The sequence below is a fragment of the Cetorhinus maximus genome, chromosome 8, assembly GCF_964194155.1.
Source record: "Cetorhinus maximus chromosome 8, sCetMax3.hap1.1, whole genome shotgun sequence".
In the NCBI taxonomy this organism is placed as follows: domain Eukaryota; kingdom Metazoa; phylum Chordata; class Chondrichthyes; order Lamniformes; family Cetorhinidae; genus Cetorhinus; species Cetorhinus maximus.
In genome coordinates, this window is record NC_135886.1 from 125,258,288 (window position 1) to 125,274,655 (window position 16,368).

Genomic DNA, 16,368 nt, shown 5'->3' on the forward strand with positions numbered 1-16,368 from the left:
AGGATGGAGGGGCGGATTCCTGAGCAGCAGCTCTCTGATGATAGTCGCTACTCCTGACGGTGGAGAGCTGCGTTGCGAGGCGACCAGACTTTGATCAGGTCCTGGTAAAAGACGGGCAACGCCTTCAAGGAGCCACTAAGGCCCCTCTGCTCTATAAACAGGAGATGCACGTCATAATTCAGGCCGTGCACCTGGTGGAAAAAATACATTGCCAGAGCACACCATCTTGGAGGGGGCTCGATGTAAAGGTATCGCTGCAGGGCCTGAAGGCGGAAGGTTGCCACCTGGGTGCGTAGGTACACCAGCGCCTGACCGCCCTTGGGAGACTCAGAACCTCAGCAGCGACCCAGTGCAGTCTTTTGTCCCAGAAGAAGTCAACGAGCATTCTCTGGATTTTTGTGACAAAGTCCCAAGAGGCGTGGGAAAGGCTCCACACAGGTAGAATACAATTGGCCAGACAGGGGGCAGCCCTGACGCACTCCCCTCCCAAAGCGAAGGGGGGCCGTCAGGGACCCGTTAACCTTAACTAGACACTCTGCGGCAGTGTACAGAAGTCGGATCCGGGCGACAAAATGCGTCCCGAACCCGAATGCTCACAGAGTCCCGAATAAATATCTGTGATCCACCCTGTCGAACGCCTTCTCCTGGTCAAGGGACAGGAAGTCACTCGACAGACTAGTCCTCTGGGAAAAATGAATGGCGTCCTGGACCAAATGGATGTTATCATAAATGGTACGGCCCAGGACGGTGTAGGACTGGTCAGAGTGGATCATGTGGTATAGCACGGTGCCAAGGCGAGAAGACATGGCTCTGGTAAAGATTATATAATCCGTGCTGAGGAGGGAGACCAGGCACCAGTTTTTAAGGAGGCGGAGATCCCCCTTCTTAGGCAGCAGGACAATGACTGCCCTGCGCCACGAAAGGGGCATCTCCCTGGTTGCGATACTCTCCCCCAGGACCCCTGGGTATGTCATTCCCCAGGATGTCCCAGAATGTCCTGAAGAACTCAATAGTCAGCCCGTCCAGCCCCAGGGATTTGCCCCTGGAGAGGCTGTCGAGGGTGCCGGTCAGTTCCCCCAGACTTATAGGGGAGTCAAGCTTTCCGGCGCCCTGCGGGCTAACCTGCGGCAGGTCCTCCCACAAAACTCTGTGAGCATCCTCGCTGGACGGAGCCGGAGAGAACAGGGCAGTGTAATAGTCTCGGGCAATGGTCCTGATGCCCTCCAGATCTGAGACAAGGGATCTGTCATTCACCAGCAGCGTAAGGAGCTGCTGACGGACCCCGTGCCTTTTTTCCAGTGAGTAGAAAGGGGAATGTGGTCCAGGTCCTTGAGGAACCGGGTCTGCGGCCTCACAAACGTACCCTGGGACCCAACGAGTTGCAGGTCCCGCAGCGCGCTCTTCTTCTCATCGTACACCGACCGCAGGGCCGGGTCCGCGTCGGGCTGACGGAGACGTGTCTCCAGGTCGAGCACCTCCTTCTCCAACTCCTTGACCCTGGATTTCCGCCTCTTTGTCGACCCCCTCGCGTACTCCTGACAGAAAACGCAGACGTGATCCTTGCCCACATCCCACCATAGCCTCAAGGAGGGGAAGCCTCCCCTCTTCCTTCTCCAGCCGGCCTAGAAACGACAGAATGAGTCCAGGAACCGCTCGTGCTCCAGCAGCAGGTTGTTAAAGTGCCAGTACGCGGACACCGTCCGAGCGCAGAACGGATAGAGCTCCGCCCACACCAGACGGTGGTCCGTGCACGGTACCCACGGCACATAAGCTGACGAAACGCATGACACGTACGCCTTAGAAACGTAAAGGAGGTCGAGTCTGGACGTTCCGACTCCAGGTGACACAAAAGTGAAAACGCTGGAATCGGGATGGAGATTTCGCCAGATGTCCACCAGGTCAAAGGACCCGACCAGGTCCCGGAGCTTACACACACCTAGCGTACGGTGCCGGGTACCATGACGGTCGCAGGCCTCAAGGGTACAGTTGAAAACCCCCCCGAGGACGATGCACTCGCCCGCGTCGATGGAGCCCTGATTAGTGGACACTTCGTCAAAGAAGCTCACTTGCTGCTGCTGCGCGCCCAGGGGAGTGTACACATTCACAAAGTGAAGCCACATGCCCCCCAGGGGCACAGTGAGGTGTAGCAACCGGCCTGGCACCAGCTCCTTGACCCCCAAGATCTCCGGCTGAAAATGTGGGGCCAACAGGATAACCACCCCGCCAGAATTGGAGGCTAGGTGACTCATGTAGACCCCCCCTCGCCACTCCAGGAGCCACATAGCTTTGTCTCCTGGAACGGTCTGGGTTTCCTGCAGGAAGCACACCGTATACTTCCCGTCCCTGAGGACCGAGAAGTTCTGGAACCAACACTGTGCGTCCCTGCTGCTGTGGATGTTGAGGCCGGCTATGGTCGTCTTCATTGTCAGATGTATGTGCTGCCTGTCTTCCTCTCCTTCAGGAGCCCAGCGAGAAACATATGGACCCTCAGCTGGGAGTCCCTGTCTAAGTTGGGGGCCTTTAGGGCCTTGTGGGTGGACCAGAACACCAGCAGAAACGAATGCCACCGGTCCATGGCCAACTGGACCCTGTCTCGGCGTCCGCGATTATTCGCTAAAAAGTCCTGGAGTTCCCGCAAAGGGATGAGGGGAGAGTCGGTGGGGGGCACCAGGGGATCCACCGCCTCATCCAACAATGACCCTAAGTTGTCCCCAGTGCTCACCACCGAAACTCCATCCTCCTCCAGGTCATTGCCTCCAGTTTCCAACCCCTCCCCCGAATTGAGTACGGGGGCTGGTTTGGAGCTGCCAGTTGGCTCCATCTCCATCTCCACTTCAATCCCACCCCTAGGATCAAGGCTAGAGGGGTTCTCTCTGGTCTCCTCTTAGGGATTTGGGCCAAAGGGTGGGGGCAGCTCACCGCTCCTCCTCAGGCACTGGGTCGTCCGGCGAGTCCAGAAAATGCTCCGGACCCAGGACAATGGCGTCCGGCACTGAAGAATGGGAGGGAGCATGGAGGCCCTCTTCACCAACACCACCCGATGACCCAGTTATAGTGGCTAAGAACAGAGTGCCGCAGTCCCCTGGTGGGCCAGATGACATCTCGGGGGTATAAGGTGGGTCAGGCTGGGTCACCTCCGCCAGGGCACTACCCCCACCGACCCCTCAGCGGCCCTGGTCAGGGGACTGCAGCAAGGTAACAGGGGTAACAGTGGTAATGGCGGTGACAGGGGTTTGGGCTCCCCCTAGGGGGCAGAGATAGGACTTACGGGGGTGGGGAGACGCCACCACCTCTTCACCGGGGGAGGGGACACATCCAACTTCACGGGTCGGACCATCCTCCCCCTCCGAGGGGTGACGTCTCTTGCTGGGTAGACTGGGGGCTGGGGAGACCTCCATCAGCGTGGCTCCCGCCACCTCATCCAGCCCTCCCGGATGCTCCGCCGTCCGGGGTTTGGATAAGTTCAATAAGTTCACCGGCTCAGGATCACGCATCTCATCGCCGCCGGACCCGGGAACCCGCGCAGGGACGTCACCGGGCCCAGCACATGGCGCTGAGGGGCACACGGGCCCGGGAGAACGCGCGGAAACTACGCCGGGTCCGGATGTTTCTGTTCCCCCCGAGCCGGTGTCTCCAGGGGGAGTCTGCGGGGAGGGGCCGCTCCCATGTGGCGGGTCTATCTCCCGCGCCTTCTTACGGCACGGGGGCTCTCCCCCCGCCTCACCGGTAGCCGAGATGGCGGCGGCTGCCGGCGGTACCTCCCCTTGTGGGGAGGGAGATGGAGTGGTGGCGGAAGGGAGGAGCGGCGGTACCAGCTGCGGCCGCCTGGATGTTGTTGGCGGCCTAGGAGGCGGGGGCAGTTCTTACGGACATGCCCCACCTCCTTACAGACATGGCACCTCATGCCATCCGCAGTCCAAAAGACTGGTAGGCAGCCCCTTGATACTCAATACTAAAGGCCCCCTCCACGCACTCCTCCTGGGCCAGGCAGACACAAACCTGGTGCTGGAAGGAGTACATGTGGTGGAGGGCCGCGTCCTTGAGGCTGAGTGGGATCGGCACAACCCTGGACCTGACCTCCCCCAGTTGATGGAGGTGGGGGAGGAGGAGCTCACTGGGGACAAAGGGCAGGACGTTGGAAATAATAAGCCTCTGGGCGGTGGCCTCCAAAGGGTCCACCTCCACAGGGCCTCCACTGTATCTCCAGGACAGGAGCATTCTCACAGAGGGTATTTGCACTGCCATAAGCCAGACTAGAGTCAAACATTCACAGATGCGATTTGAGAATCTATGGGGGTCACCTCACTGCATGTCGTCATCATCCTCCACAAATCTAGCAGCTATGAGGTTCTCCCAAGCGTGCCTGCCTCGTCTAGCCAGTGCGAGGGCCTCATCCCCGTCATCGCCGCCTCTGAGGACCTCCTCACCCTCACCCCTGTCGTCGTCCTCCTCATCGGAGGAGACGTGCAGCTCCTCCATCTCCTCTTCAGCCAGCTTGTCTCCCCATTGGAGTGCCAGGTTGTAAAAGGCACAGCAGACGATGATGATGCTTGACACCATCTGCAGACTATATTGCAGGGCTCCACCAGACTAGCCCAGGCACCAGAACCACATCTTCAGCATCCCGATGGTCTGCTCCACCAAGTTGTGAGCTGCAGCATGAGCCTCATTATACCGTTGCTCTGCTGCAGCCTGAGGCCATCGCACGGGTGTCATCAGTCACAGCCTCTGCAGGTAGCCCTTGTCCCTGAGGACCCAACCCTGCAGCTTCTGTAGACCCTGGGAGACTCCAGGGATTTGTGACCGACTGAGGATGTAGGCATCATGCACACTCCCTGGAAACCGTGCGCACATCTGCAGGCTGCGTTTGTAGTGGTTGCACACCAGCTGCACATTCAGCGGAATGGAAGCCCTTGCAGTTGATGTAGCCCACCATCTGTTGCGATGGAGACCTGAGCACCACATGACTGCAGTCGATCACACCCTGCACCTGTGGGAAACCCGAGATCTGGGCGAATCCAATCGCTCTTGCATCCTGGCTGTCCTGGTCCCGGGCGAAATGCACAAAGTTGTGTGCCCTCGCAGAGATGGCATTGTGACCTCATGGATGCATTTGTGGGTGGAAGCTTGTGAGATCTCACAGAGGTCACTTGTGGAGCCCTGAAAGGAGGCACTGGCGTAGAAATTGAGCGCCGCGGTCTCTTTCGTGGCCACTGACAGTGGATGCCCTCCATGTCCCCGTGGTGCCAAATCCTGCAGCAGCTGGCAGATGTGACCGACCAGTTCCCTGGACATGCGCAGTCTTTGGCGACACTGGCTCTCGGTCATCTGCAGGAATGAAAGACAGTGTCTATAGACCCTGGGTGTTGCGAGACGCCAGCCTGTGATGCCTCGATATGGCTCTTAGGCAGCGTGTGTGGGAGCCCCAGCCTCCCTTCTTCCTGAGGCTGCTGGCCCTGCCTCTGCATAGCCAGGAGCCTCAGTCACTCTCTGTCCTCTGTCGTCTTTGCTCTCTGTAGGCCATCAGGCAGACAGCTAGTTCACCAGGCTCCGTGCTCCTGATGTACTCCCCCTGCAGGAGGAAAGAGAGAGATACATGGTTAGCATCGGTGTACTAAAAACCTGTCCTGGTTAAGTAGCTTTGGAGCACTTGGTGGCACTTTGATGCCTCTGCGTTGCTTGAGTGGACAGATAAGCTAGGAGCCCGACTCCAATCAGATCAATGTGGCTGCATCTGAACTGTCTCATTTGCAGAAGAATGGTCACTTTATATAGGTTTCCCTAATGCGTGGCCACTTCCCTCGCTCACCCTACTCCCCACCCCGAATGCTTGTGTGTTATATTCAACGGTAGGGCTGCCCTTGCCCCCCTCCGCCACCGGTCGCCTCAACGGTAGGGCTGCCCTTGCCCCCCTCCGCCATCGGTCGCCTCAACGGTAGGGCTGCCCTTGCCCCCCTCCGCCATCGGTCGCCTCAACGGTAGGGCTGCCCTTGCCACCTCTCACCCCCGCCACCAGCCGTCTCAACAGCAGAGCTGCCCTTAACCCCGACCCCCCGATGTCCCTGAAGCTTGAAGTCCAACAGGCGACCCTCGGGAGTGCTGTACAACGTTACTGTGTACTCACCTCCGAGTTCCCCTCAAAGTGCAGGCTGCCAAATACACACCTTTTATGTGCTGTTGTGAAACACGTTGGCATGTTTTCCCGCCGACGTGGATGGACGATCCAGTGGGGGGGGGGGGGACGATTCGGGTGGGCAGGCCTAATTACAATGAGGTTCCCAATGTCCGATGGCGGGCAACACTGCCTGCTGTCGGTGGGCTGAGCTGACGATCGTGAACTGGTTTCCCATCAGCGTAAAACCGATCGCGCTATATTGTCCACTTACACCAGACGCCAGCGGGCATGGAAAATTCCACCCATAGTTTCCAGAAGCTTCCCTACCACTGAAGTCAAACTGACTGGTCTATAGTTGCCGGCATAATCCTTGCATCCCTTTTTGAACAAAGGTATAACATTCACACTGTTCCAGTCCTCGGGCACCTCCCCTGTGTCTAAGGAAGACTGGAAGATTATCACCAGTGCCTCTGAAATTTTCATTCTCATCTCCCTCAGTATCCTTGGATGCATCTCATCCGGTCCTGGTACCTGATCAATTTTAAGTAAAGTTAGCCTTTCTAATACTTCCTCCTTCTCAATTGTAAATTCCTTGAATGTACCTGTTACCTCCTGTCTCACCTCGGCCTGGGTAGCATCCTCTTCCTTTGTAACGACAGATGTAAAGTACTTGGCTAATACCTCCGCTATTTCTCCTGGCTCCACATGCAAGTCTCCTCTTTTATCCCTAATTGGCCCAACCCTTTCTTTTACCGCCCTTTTATTATTCATATGCTTATAGAAGACCTTGGGATTCCCTTTTATGTTAGCTGCTTGTCTCTTTTTGTGCTCCCTCCTTGCCTTTCTCATTAGTTTTTCACTGGTCCTTCTATATTCAGCCTGATTCTCCGTTGTATTTTCTACCTGGCAACTGTCATACATGTACTTCTTCCTTTTCATCTTCACCTCTATCTCTCTCGTCATCCAGGGTGTTCTAGATTTATTTGTCCTACCTTTCCCCTTCAAGGGTATACACCTGGACATTGCTTGCAATACTATGGCTGGGATTTTCCGGTCCCATCACAGGTGGGACCCACCGTGGGCGAGGCGGTGCCCCAGCCAGAAGTCCATTGACCTGCGGCGGGACCGGAAGATCCCGGTGGCGGGCAGGTGCAGAAAATCCCGCCCTATCTCTTTGAAGCTAGCCCATTGTTTAGCCACCGTCTTTTCTGCCAACATTTGATTCCAACTCACTCGGCTCAGATGCATTCTTATCCCTTTAAATTTGGCTTTCTCCCAATTAATTATCCCTGCTCTGGATTGTTCCTTGTCCTTCTCCATGGCCAACTTAAACCTTATGATGCAATGGTCATTGTCCCTTAAATGTTCTCCCATTGATATTTGATCCAGTTGGGCCAAATCATTCCCCAGAACCAGGTGCAACCGTGCCTGCCCTCTTGTTGGACTGGAAACATACTGCTGCAGAAGATTATCTTGAACACACTCTGGGAACTCTCGCCCCTCTTGTCCCTTTGCACTATTCCTATCACAGTTTATATTTGGATAATTGAAGTCCCCCATTATAATTGTTTTATAATTCTTGCACCTCTCTGTAATTTCTTTGCAAATTTGTTTCTCTACATCCCTTCCGCTAGTTGGTGGTCTATATACTACGTCAATCAATGTTATTGCACCTTTTTCATTCCTTACCTCTAGCCAGAGAGATACTGTCCTTGACACCTCTGGAATATTCTCTCTCTCCTGTACTGTAATATCATCCTTAATCGACACTGCCACTCGTCTACCCACTACCTTTTCTTCCTTTCCTGTCTCTCCTAAATACCTTGTACCCAGGAATACTTAAGGTCCAGTCCTGCCCTTCTTTGAGTCAGGTCTCTGTTATAGCAATAATATCAAAGTTCCATTTGTCAACCTGTGCCTGTAATTCACCAATCTTATTAACCACATTCCGTGCATTCACATACATGCACATTAATCCTGATTTAGGCTTTTTAACTTGCCCCCTTGATCTGACCCCATCTAAAGACTTCCTCTAGTTCTATCAAACTCTCCAAGTATTTTATTTACCTTGATACTACTCTCTGATGTATCCTTCATATCAGTTAATACTTCTTTACTTCCCACTGCCCAATTTTCTCCTCTTCTCTCTGAATTTCCCCTCAGGTTCCCACCCCTCTGCCAATCTAAATCCTCCCCAACAGCAGTAGCAAATCTCCCTGCAAGAACATTAGTCCCAGTCCTGTTAAGGTGTAACCCATCCTTCTTGTACAGGCCCCACCTGCCCCAGAACCGGTCCCAATGCCTCAGAAATCTAAAGCCCTCTCTCTGATTCCATTTCTCGAGCCATGTTGTCTGACAATTTAGTTTGTATCGACTATTCCCAACCCACTCAATCTCCTGGGAAAGCCAACCAAATACAACACTACCGAGCGGATAAAAGTTCATGGACTAAATTTTACGAGGTGTGGTTTGGGCGGGGGCACGAGTAGGATCCCTGTCTCCTGGTGCTAAAGTCAGTGGCAAGCACACCTGAGTTTGGCCAGCTCACCCTGTGCACATTTTACTGTCGTTTGGCTGCTAATGGACTTAAGGCGGGTTTCTCACCCCAATCAGAAAGGAAGTCCTGCCCCCAAGAGCTGCCAGTCAAGCAAACGGCCAGCTGTCTTGTCCCAGTAACACCACCAGGCGCAGTGGCCACTGCTGGGATTGCATGCAATCCTGAAGTTGAGGTGTCAGTACCTGGACTTCCTGGTGAGCCTGGGGTCTCTCCAGGGCCAGCCTGGCAGGCCAGGTGAGGGGAGTGGTGGTGGTTGGGGGTGGGGGGACATGTTCATCAGGCTGGGAGGAAGGGGAAAGGGGGATGTGGAGTGCAGGGAATATTGGTGGGGACCTCCGACGGGCCTAAGGCGTCCAGTCAGCAGGCGCGTCCCCCTAGCCCGGCCACAATGCCGCCTGGTTTCACCTGGCCCCCTCCGCATTGGACAAAAGCACAGTGGCAGTGGGAAGAGGCTTGTAAATGGCCATTAGTTGAGCACTGAAGGGCACTCGCTTGACTCATAGATGGTTGGGCCACCTGACACCACGTGTCACGGGTAGAATATCTGCAGGAGCAGACAGTTGACAGGCACAGCGCTGCTGCAATTTTCTGCTCCCCGCCGCCTGCCATCTCACCTCCAGGGGGTTGGAGGGGTGGTGGGGGAGGGGGGGCGTAAAATTCAGCCTCATGGAATCACCTCCCATCTCTCAGTGATGAACTCAGAAGTGGATAGGAAGGCACTTTTCTCATTAGTAGAGGGGTCAATAACCAGGGAGCATATATTTAAGGTAAGAGGTAGAAGGCTAAAAGGGAAGTTGAGGAGAGGTTTTTTCACCCAGAGGGTGGTGGGAGTTTGGAACTCACTGCCTGAAAGGATGGTTGAGTCAGAAACTCTCATAACATTTAAGAAGTATTTAGATATTCACTTGCATTGCCATAGCCTCCAGGGCTATGGGCCAAGCGCTGGAAAATGGGATTGGTGTAGTCAGATCTTTGTTGACCGGCGTGGACACGATGGCCTGAATGGCCTCCTTCTGTGCTGTAAACGTCTATGAGTCCATAAATCCATAATATTACTCCAAAGTTACCAACCTGTTCTAAGTGATTCAGCAGCAGCACCAGCAATGCACAGTGTTTAATGATCTGGAAATTTGCAAACCTTTGACACAAATAAAAATTGATACAATACAAAGAAAATCTGTTAGCCTGTGCAGAGAAAAGGTGCATCAGACTAAGGGCCTGGCAGTTTGCTCATGTGATTTTATTTGAAGGGAAATTCAATCAAAACATTCAGCCAATACCATCTAACTAGATTATCCGTTCATTTATATTCTGTTTATGGCTTCTTACTGTGCACAAGTTGGTTTTCACAAGTTTCCTTACATAACAACAATGATTACATTTCAAAAGTAGCAGATTGTAAAATCACTTGTGATTTCCCGACGATTTGAGTGATGAATACAAATACAACTTCTTTCTTTCTTCCATCCAAAATGTCGATCTGTCTTCTCTCTTTACAGACGTCGATGAAGCTCTTCTGTATTTCCAGCTTTTTAGAAATTTTTATTTCTAAGAATACTGTCCTTAGCATATTTAATCACCTATACGCATTTCGTTACTTGTGCCTAACCGTTTCACCGCTCCCGCTCTGACTCTGCCCTCCTATATTCCTGTCTTGGATGATGGTGACCTATTCACTTGTTTTTGCCAAGTGGGCATGGTTAAAATCGGGCCTGTTGTTTCAATGAATTGTACAGTCATAATCGTCTTTCGTAAGATTAACTGCAGTTAAACACACTACACAAAGCTTGCTGGGTGGACCACTGATTTTTTCTGGTTTAAAAGGCAAGATGTTATAGCATGGGGAAGTAACTAACTATTGTGGTCAATAAATACACTAATTGCTACCCAACCTTTGGTGCAAATACCTTCAGAAATCTTTGATAATTAAGTTCAAATGTAAAATGATGGGAGTGCATTTTGTTTTCCTGTATGATGGTTATATTTTAACCAGATTTGTTTTGGACAAAATTTTCTTACAGAACATGTTATCCCTCTGCTAATCAACACAAATCCTCAAAGGTAAAATATTCATAATATATCCTTTTAAACGAACATAATACAGTCTCTGTTTCTTAGGTAAGGAGAGCTGTTCTGATGTCATAGAATCATAATACAAAAAGGGGTCCATTTGCTTCCTGTGCCAGCCCTTTGAAAGTTATCCAATTAGTCCCATACTCCTGCTCTTTCCCTGCAACTATTTCCTCTTCAAGTTTTTTTTTTCCCACTTCCCTTTTAAAAGTTGCTAATGCGTCTCCTGCCTTTCAGCTGGTGAATTTGAGATCATAAGGACTCTCAGTATAAAAAAAATCTCTTGCTCTCCCCTCTGAGCCTTTTGCCTATCATTACCTGCACCATTGAAGGTTTCCAGAGGTAATGTCTTCACCCGTTTGTTAGTCTGTTAACAATATACCTCAAAACCTAATAGATGGATACAACAAAACTTAGTACACAGATAGGGAATGGCTCAAAGAAGGACTGGTTACTTTTTGGCAAAGATACACATCCAGATCCTCGAATATCTTAAAGGATCCATTGACATTTGGAGATAGGGTGAATTTACATTTTTTTTTTAGAATGTAGTGGGTTGTTTTATTTAGAATGTTTGAATATTTTGTAATTTTATGTATTGTCTCAGCTGCTATGGTGGAATTTGTCACAGCTGTCAAAATGTGAGCTGAGTTTTCAGAGCAGGTTGTTGGATGTGGATTGGCCTGAGGCCTCCTCAATGAGATGGAAGCTCTTCATAAAACATTTTTTTTCAGAGCATCAACAATGCAGAGAAAAGCCTCAATGAGGAGCTGTGTAATTGTAATAACGTTGAGTTAACACAACGTTCCACATGTATGCGCACTACTGAGTGCCCTCTTCGCTTGTCTTATATCTGTGCCCTCTAGTTGCTGACCATTCTGCTGGTGGAAACAGTTTCTCCCTATTCATTCTATCAAAAACTCTCATAATGTGTAGTGTCATATAGTTTCTTTTATGCATTCACTTGATTCATCACGAAATTATATTTGTTGTACTTTGGTAACTCTAAGAGGAAAGTAGAGGTCAATAGAGTTGGATATTCTGTTTCATACTCACATCTATTTCTTCGCTATAGTTAGGAAAAAGTTGAAAATTGTGCTCCACATGGCATCTAATTTTCCAAAAATATTCAGGAGAAAATGTCTATGAACCTCCTGCCTTCTAATCACCCATTGTGATTAACAAGGCCAGAACGCATCCATCCTCAAAATATCATGTTGGCCTAGTTCACATATTCTGGAAGATAGATCATCAGAAGTTTTTTTTTGGCCCAGAACCATTCCCATTTCCACACATAGACTGAGATGAGGAGCAAGCTTTAACTTTTTTTTAATATATCCTTTTCATGAGGTGTGGGTGACACTGACAAGCCCAGCATTGATTGCCTATCCCTAAATACCCTTGAGAAGGGGGTGATGGGGAGCAACCTTCTTGAGCCACTGCAGTCCATGTGATGGTTACTATTCTTTGTCAAAGCAGTTAATAGAATAAATGGCTTATTCGGCCATTTCAAATGACAACTAAAAGCCAACCACATTACTGTGGATTTGAAGTCACATACAGGCTTGACCACTAAAGACAGCAGGTTTCCTTTCCTAAAGGACATTAATTAGTGAACCATCTTATAGCTTCATGGCCATTACAGATACTACTTTTTTAAATTCCAGATTTATTTAATTAATTGAATTTAAATTACCCCCAACCTCCATGGTGGGATTTGAACTCATATCTCTGGATAATTAGCCTAAGCCTTTGGATTACCAGTTCCAGTAGCATAACTGCTATGCTACCAGACCCCATGCATAACAGTAGCAAGTACAAGATGAACCATCTCCTCTCTTCCTCTCTCTCCCAGGTGATATACATTTTTGTCACAAAACAAAAACAAAAATACCTGGAAAAACTCAGCAGGTCTGACAGCATCTGCGGAGAGGAACACAGTTAACGTTTCGAGTCCGAATGACTCTTCAACAGAACATTTTTGTGTTGCTCATCCAGTAACTCCTGCTGAAATTAGAAATCCACATATATAGATTTTGGAGTCAGTCTATAACTTTCTGCCTATGCAGTTCTGGACAAGGTTCAAGAGTTCCAGAGATAGGTTACACACTCCATCCCTCTGAAGAATGAAAATGTTAGGGGATGATAACGAATTTGGAAAAAGAAATCGCCCTTAAATTGAAGGTAAATAATCTACAAAGAGAGGGCTAACGAACTAGCAAGGTACCAGCTTGTAAGCTCAAAATCATCACTTGGAAGTTGATAGTGATATAATTTGATCTTTGTGAATTAAGCGATGGTTTGATATTTTTAAAAAATATATACTGTGTACCATTTTTCACAGGGATCCCAAGAAATGAATGAGTCTCACAACTGAGGATTTCCTGTCCAGCAAACTACTTCACCATGTTTCCAAAGAAAAACAGATGCTTTTGTTAGACAGCAGCGTTTTGTCATTCTACTCCCCCTTTTTAAAGGGGGCATCATTGTGACTGATAAGTAGCAATAACTGGAAAATGGCAGCGCTCTCAAAACAATGGTGCTGCTCATTTCAACGATCACAATCACACATCCTTTAAAGTTTACCATGTACTTTTAACACCGTTTGCGAGGAGCACTAACATTCTGGCCCAACAGGACAATGCTGGTGTAGGATATAAGCTCTAACCTAGATCATTTAGTAGATTATTGTCTAACTAAAGTTTCAGTGATTTTACCCAAATCAAATAGCCAACTTAAATAAAGGGACCCTGTCCTCTACGCATCAGCTTACACAATAGCTTCATGGCCATTACTGATATTATTTTTTTTAAATTTCAGATTTTAAAAATTAATTGAATTTAAATTCCCCAACCTTCATGTTGGGATTTGAACCCGAATTTCTGGATAATTAGTCCAAATAGCTTTGCACCGCACAACAGCAAAAATGTAATGACAAATAAATGCATTAATGCAGCAATCAGCTAATAAAATGATCTCATACTCTTTTTTTTTACCTTTATCTTCGTGATACTGTTGATTTGTTTTCTGTTAGCTTTCTCACCATCTATTTCTAGTCCTTCCCTGTGTGCTCATTATGTTTAGATTAAGGACTCATCAAACCATCTCCCACTTACTCATGTTTCCCCAGCTCCCCTACAAACTTTGGGGCTCTTTACCTCACTCAGTTTTCCCTTCCTCCTACAACCTATAGAGTTTTCAAACTCAGGCTTGATGTCGAGTAATCACTGCATCTCGAGTTACCTCATCCTACCTCCCACCTTTCTCAATGTTAGTGAAATTCTACAGGAATGGGGTTTAGGCCAACATGTACTCAATTTAAAAGAATCTCTGGCCAAGTGAGTGGGCATGTGATTTCTACTTCTAATGTCACTGATGTATGATTAGTCATATTTAACATTCTAAGCCCCATGGCCCACTTCATTTTATGAGCTCAAAGTCACACGTTCTTCTCCCATTATCTGCTATTTAAGCAGGATCCATTCAGTCCAACATGTTTACAAGTATAAACTCTTTTTTTTCTGCCCAAAATATTGCCCTGCTACTTGATTCTGCCCACTTTTTGCTTCTTACATTACCGTTTGGTTTCCTGATCTAACCATCACCAGTCAGAATTCTCACTAGCCTGAGGAAGTGATTCCTATAAGCACCATTTTGAGTTAGAAATGCTGGAACGAATTAATTGCACTGAGGACCATTGTCTCAGTACTGCATGATGACATTCTTTCAAAATTTCTGGCTGAAATCAGATATCTAGAATGGACTGAGGCATTGTTATGTTAAACCTACTTCCACCACCAAATCTCATTGGGCAGAATTTTACATCTCCTGAGCGGGCGCGCGCCCGACCCGATCAGGCGTAAAATAGCGCACGACGATGTTGGGTGAGCATCCCGACATCATCGCGCACTCATGTGATATTTCAGTCGGCGGGTGCCAGGAGCGGCGCCCGCAATTAGTTAAGAGGCCACTAAAGGCCATTGAAAAGACAATTGACGGCGATTTTTTTGTTGCCCGTGCAATTTTGCGCTCATCGCACGGGCAAAATGGGCAGGAGGCCAGCCAACAATTTCAAAAACCTCATCCACAGGCGGGATAAAGGGGGTGAGCAGCATTGCCAGTGTCAGTAGTGGGGAGTTTGGTACATAGGTTTGCTGCTGGTGACTTGTTGGTACTTGGCAGCTTCATCCCCTGTTCAAGGCTTCATTGTTAGCATTTCCAGGCTTCATTTCAGGTCTCCTTGGTGTCTATAGGGCCCCTAGAGAATTCAGACCATGTGGACCCTTCCAGGTATCAGACAGCCTTGTTACCCTGGTAATGGGGATTGTGGTCTCTGCTGATGGCACCTCCCCTGAGGAGGAAGAGAGGGGCAAAAGGGAGACGAGGTCAGGTGTCCCCATGCAGTTTCCAGGGGAGGGTCCTCTGGGGGGAGAGGCGCAGGCACAAGGGGTGCAGGGCCAACAGGAAACCCAAGGCGGAAAGGCTCACAGAAGGCGCCACTATCCTGCTGCCAGGGTTTACAGGTGGCGATGCAGCCACCTCAAGTTGTCCGGGGTGCAGTGCCAAAGGAGGCTCTGCCTCTCAAAGGAGACATTGACCTCCATTTGTCAGATGATTGTGCCTGAGAACAGCTCCAACAGTGTGAGTGGACACGCCATGCCAGTGACTCTGAAGGTCACAGTGGCCCTCAGCTTCCATGCCTCTGGCTCTTTCCAGGGGTCATTGGGGGACTCTCCCAATCAGCTGTCCATAGTTGCATCAAGCTGATGACAGAAGCTCTGTTCAGGTGGGTACTGATCTTTTTCTTTACCGTATGGATCAGGCCAGCCAGGCTGAGTGAGCCAAAAGTTTTGTAGCGATTGCTGGGTTCCCCCGCATCCAGGGTGCCATCGACTGCACACACGTGGCACACTGACCCATGCCAACACGGTACTCACCCTCCCTGAGTGCAGCAGGTCGTTGAAGCGCTTTCAGCTCTGCACCCATGTGCGCCGCACCACATCATGGCTGCTCACCAGCGCAGCCACTTCCTCCCCATGCCCTGTTTGTCTGGTGCGGTGGCTTTCCTCCTCCCATCTCTGGGGACAAGGGTGTCCCTCCTGGCAGCCGCCTCCTCCAGCAGGGCTGCGAGGGACTCATCCGAAAAGTTGGGGGGGGCGGGGGTGGCCGAGTACCCAGCCGACCTGCCCTCCGGCCTGCCGTCTCCAGCTGCCCTCGACTCCGCTGAGACGGCGCAGAACAGGTGCCCTTCCGGGGTAGCCTTTCTGGGGCTGTGTGGGCCCACAGGGCCCCGCCTCCCGCTTTTGGCCCTTCCCGACCAGTGAAGAGCCGAGTTTCACGCTGCGCAGGCCAACTAACACGGCCGGGAGCCGGTTGTGGGCAGCGGCCTGTTTCCCAGCCGCCCAGGGTCCCGCCGACCGCGGCCCGCCCGCCAACCTCAAAACCCTTCCCATTATTTTCAGGAGTGATTTCTTTACCTGACCAGCAGGTGGCAGCAACTACAAATTACATTTATTTTCTGGCATCATTTTCAGAGCAGGAGGGACACTTCCTGGCGTCCCCATTGTAACAACATTTTACCCCGTGTTGTACTTTAGAACTGTTGCCCGGAGTCAGTGTGAAAACA

General features: G+C 50.2%; 1 protein-coding gene across 3 annotated transcripts in view; it reads left to right on the plus strand.

Annotated features, from left to right (window-relative positions):
• LOC144683337 (cytokine receptor common subunit gamma-like) overlaps positions 1 to 13,704 on the plus strand; it is a 54,855-nt gene extending 41,151 nt beyond the window's left edge. For 2 of the 3 annotated variants that reach the window (XM_078546272.1, XM_078546273.1), the window contains 2 exons: positions 10,694 to 10,733; positions 13,087 to 13,704. In XM_078546272.1, the coding sequence (XP_078402398.1) occupies positions 10,694 to 10,733; positions 13,087 to 13,119 (73 nt within the window). In that variant the 3' untranslated portion in view covers positions 13,120 to 13,704. The remainder of the gene's footprint in view (positions 1 to 10,693; positions 10,734 to 13,086) is intronic. The other variant, XM_078546274.1, reaches the window with a different exon arrangement.
• The last annotated feature ends 2,664 nt before the right edge of the window (positions 13,705 to 16,368 follow it).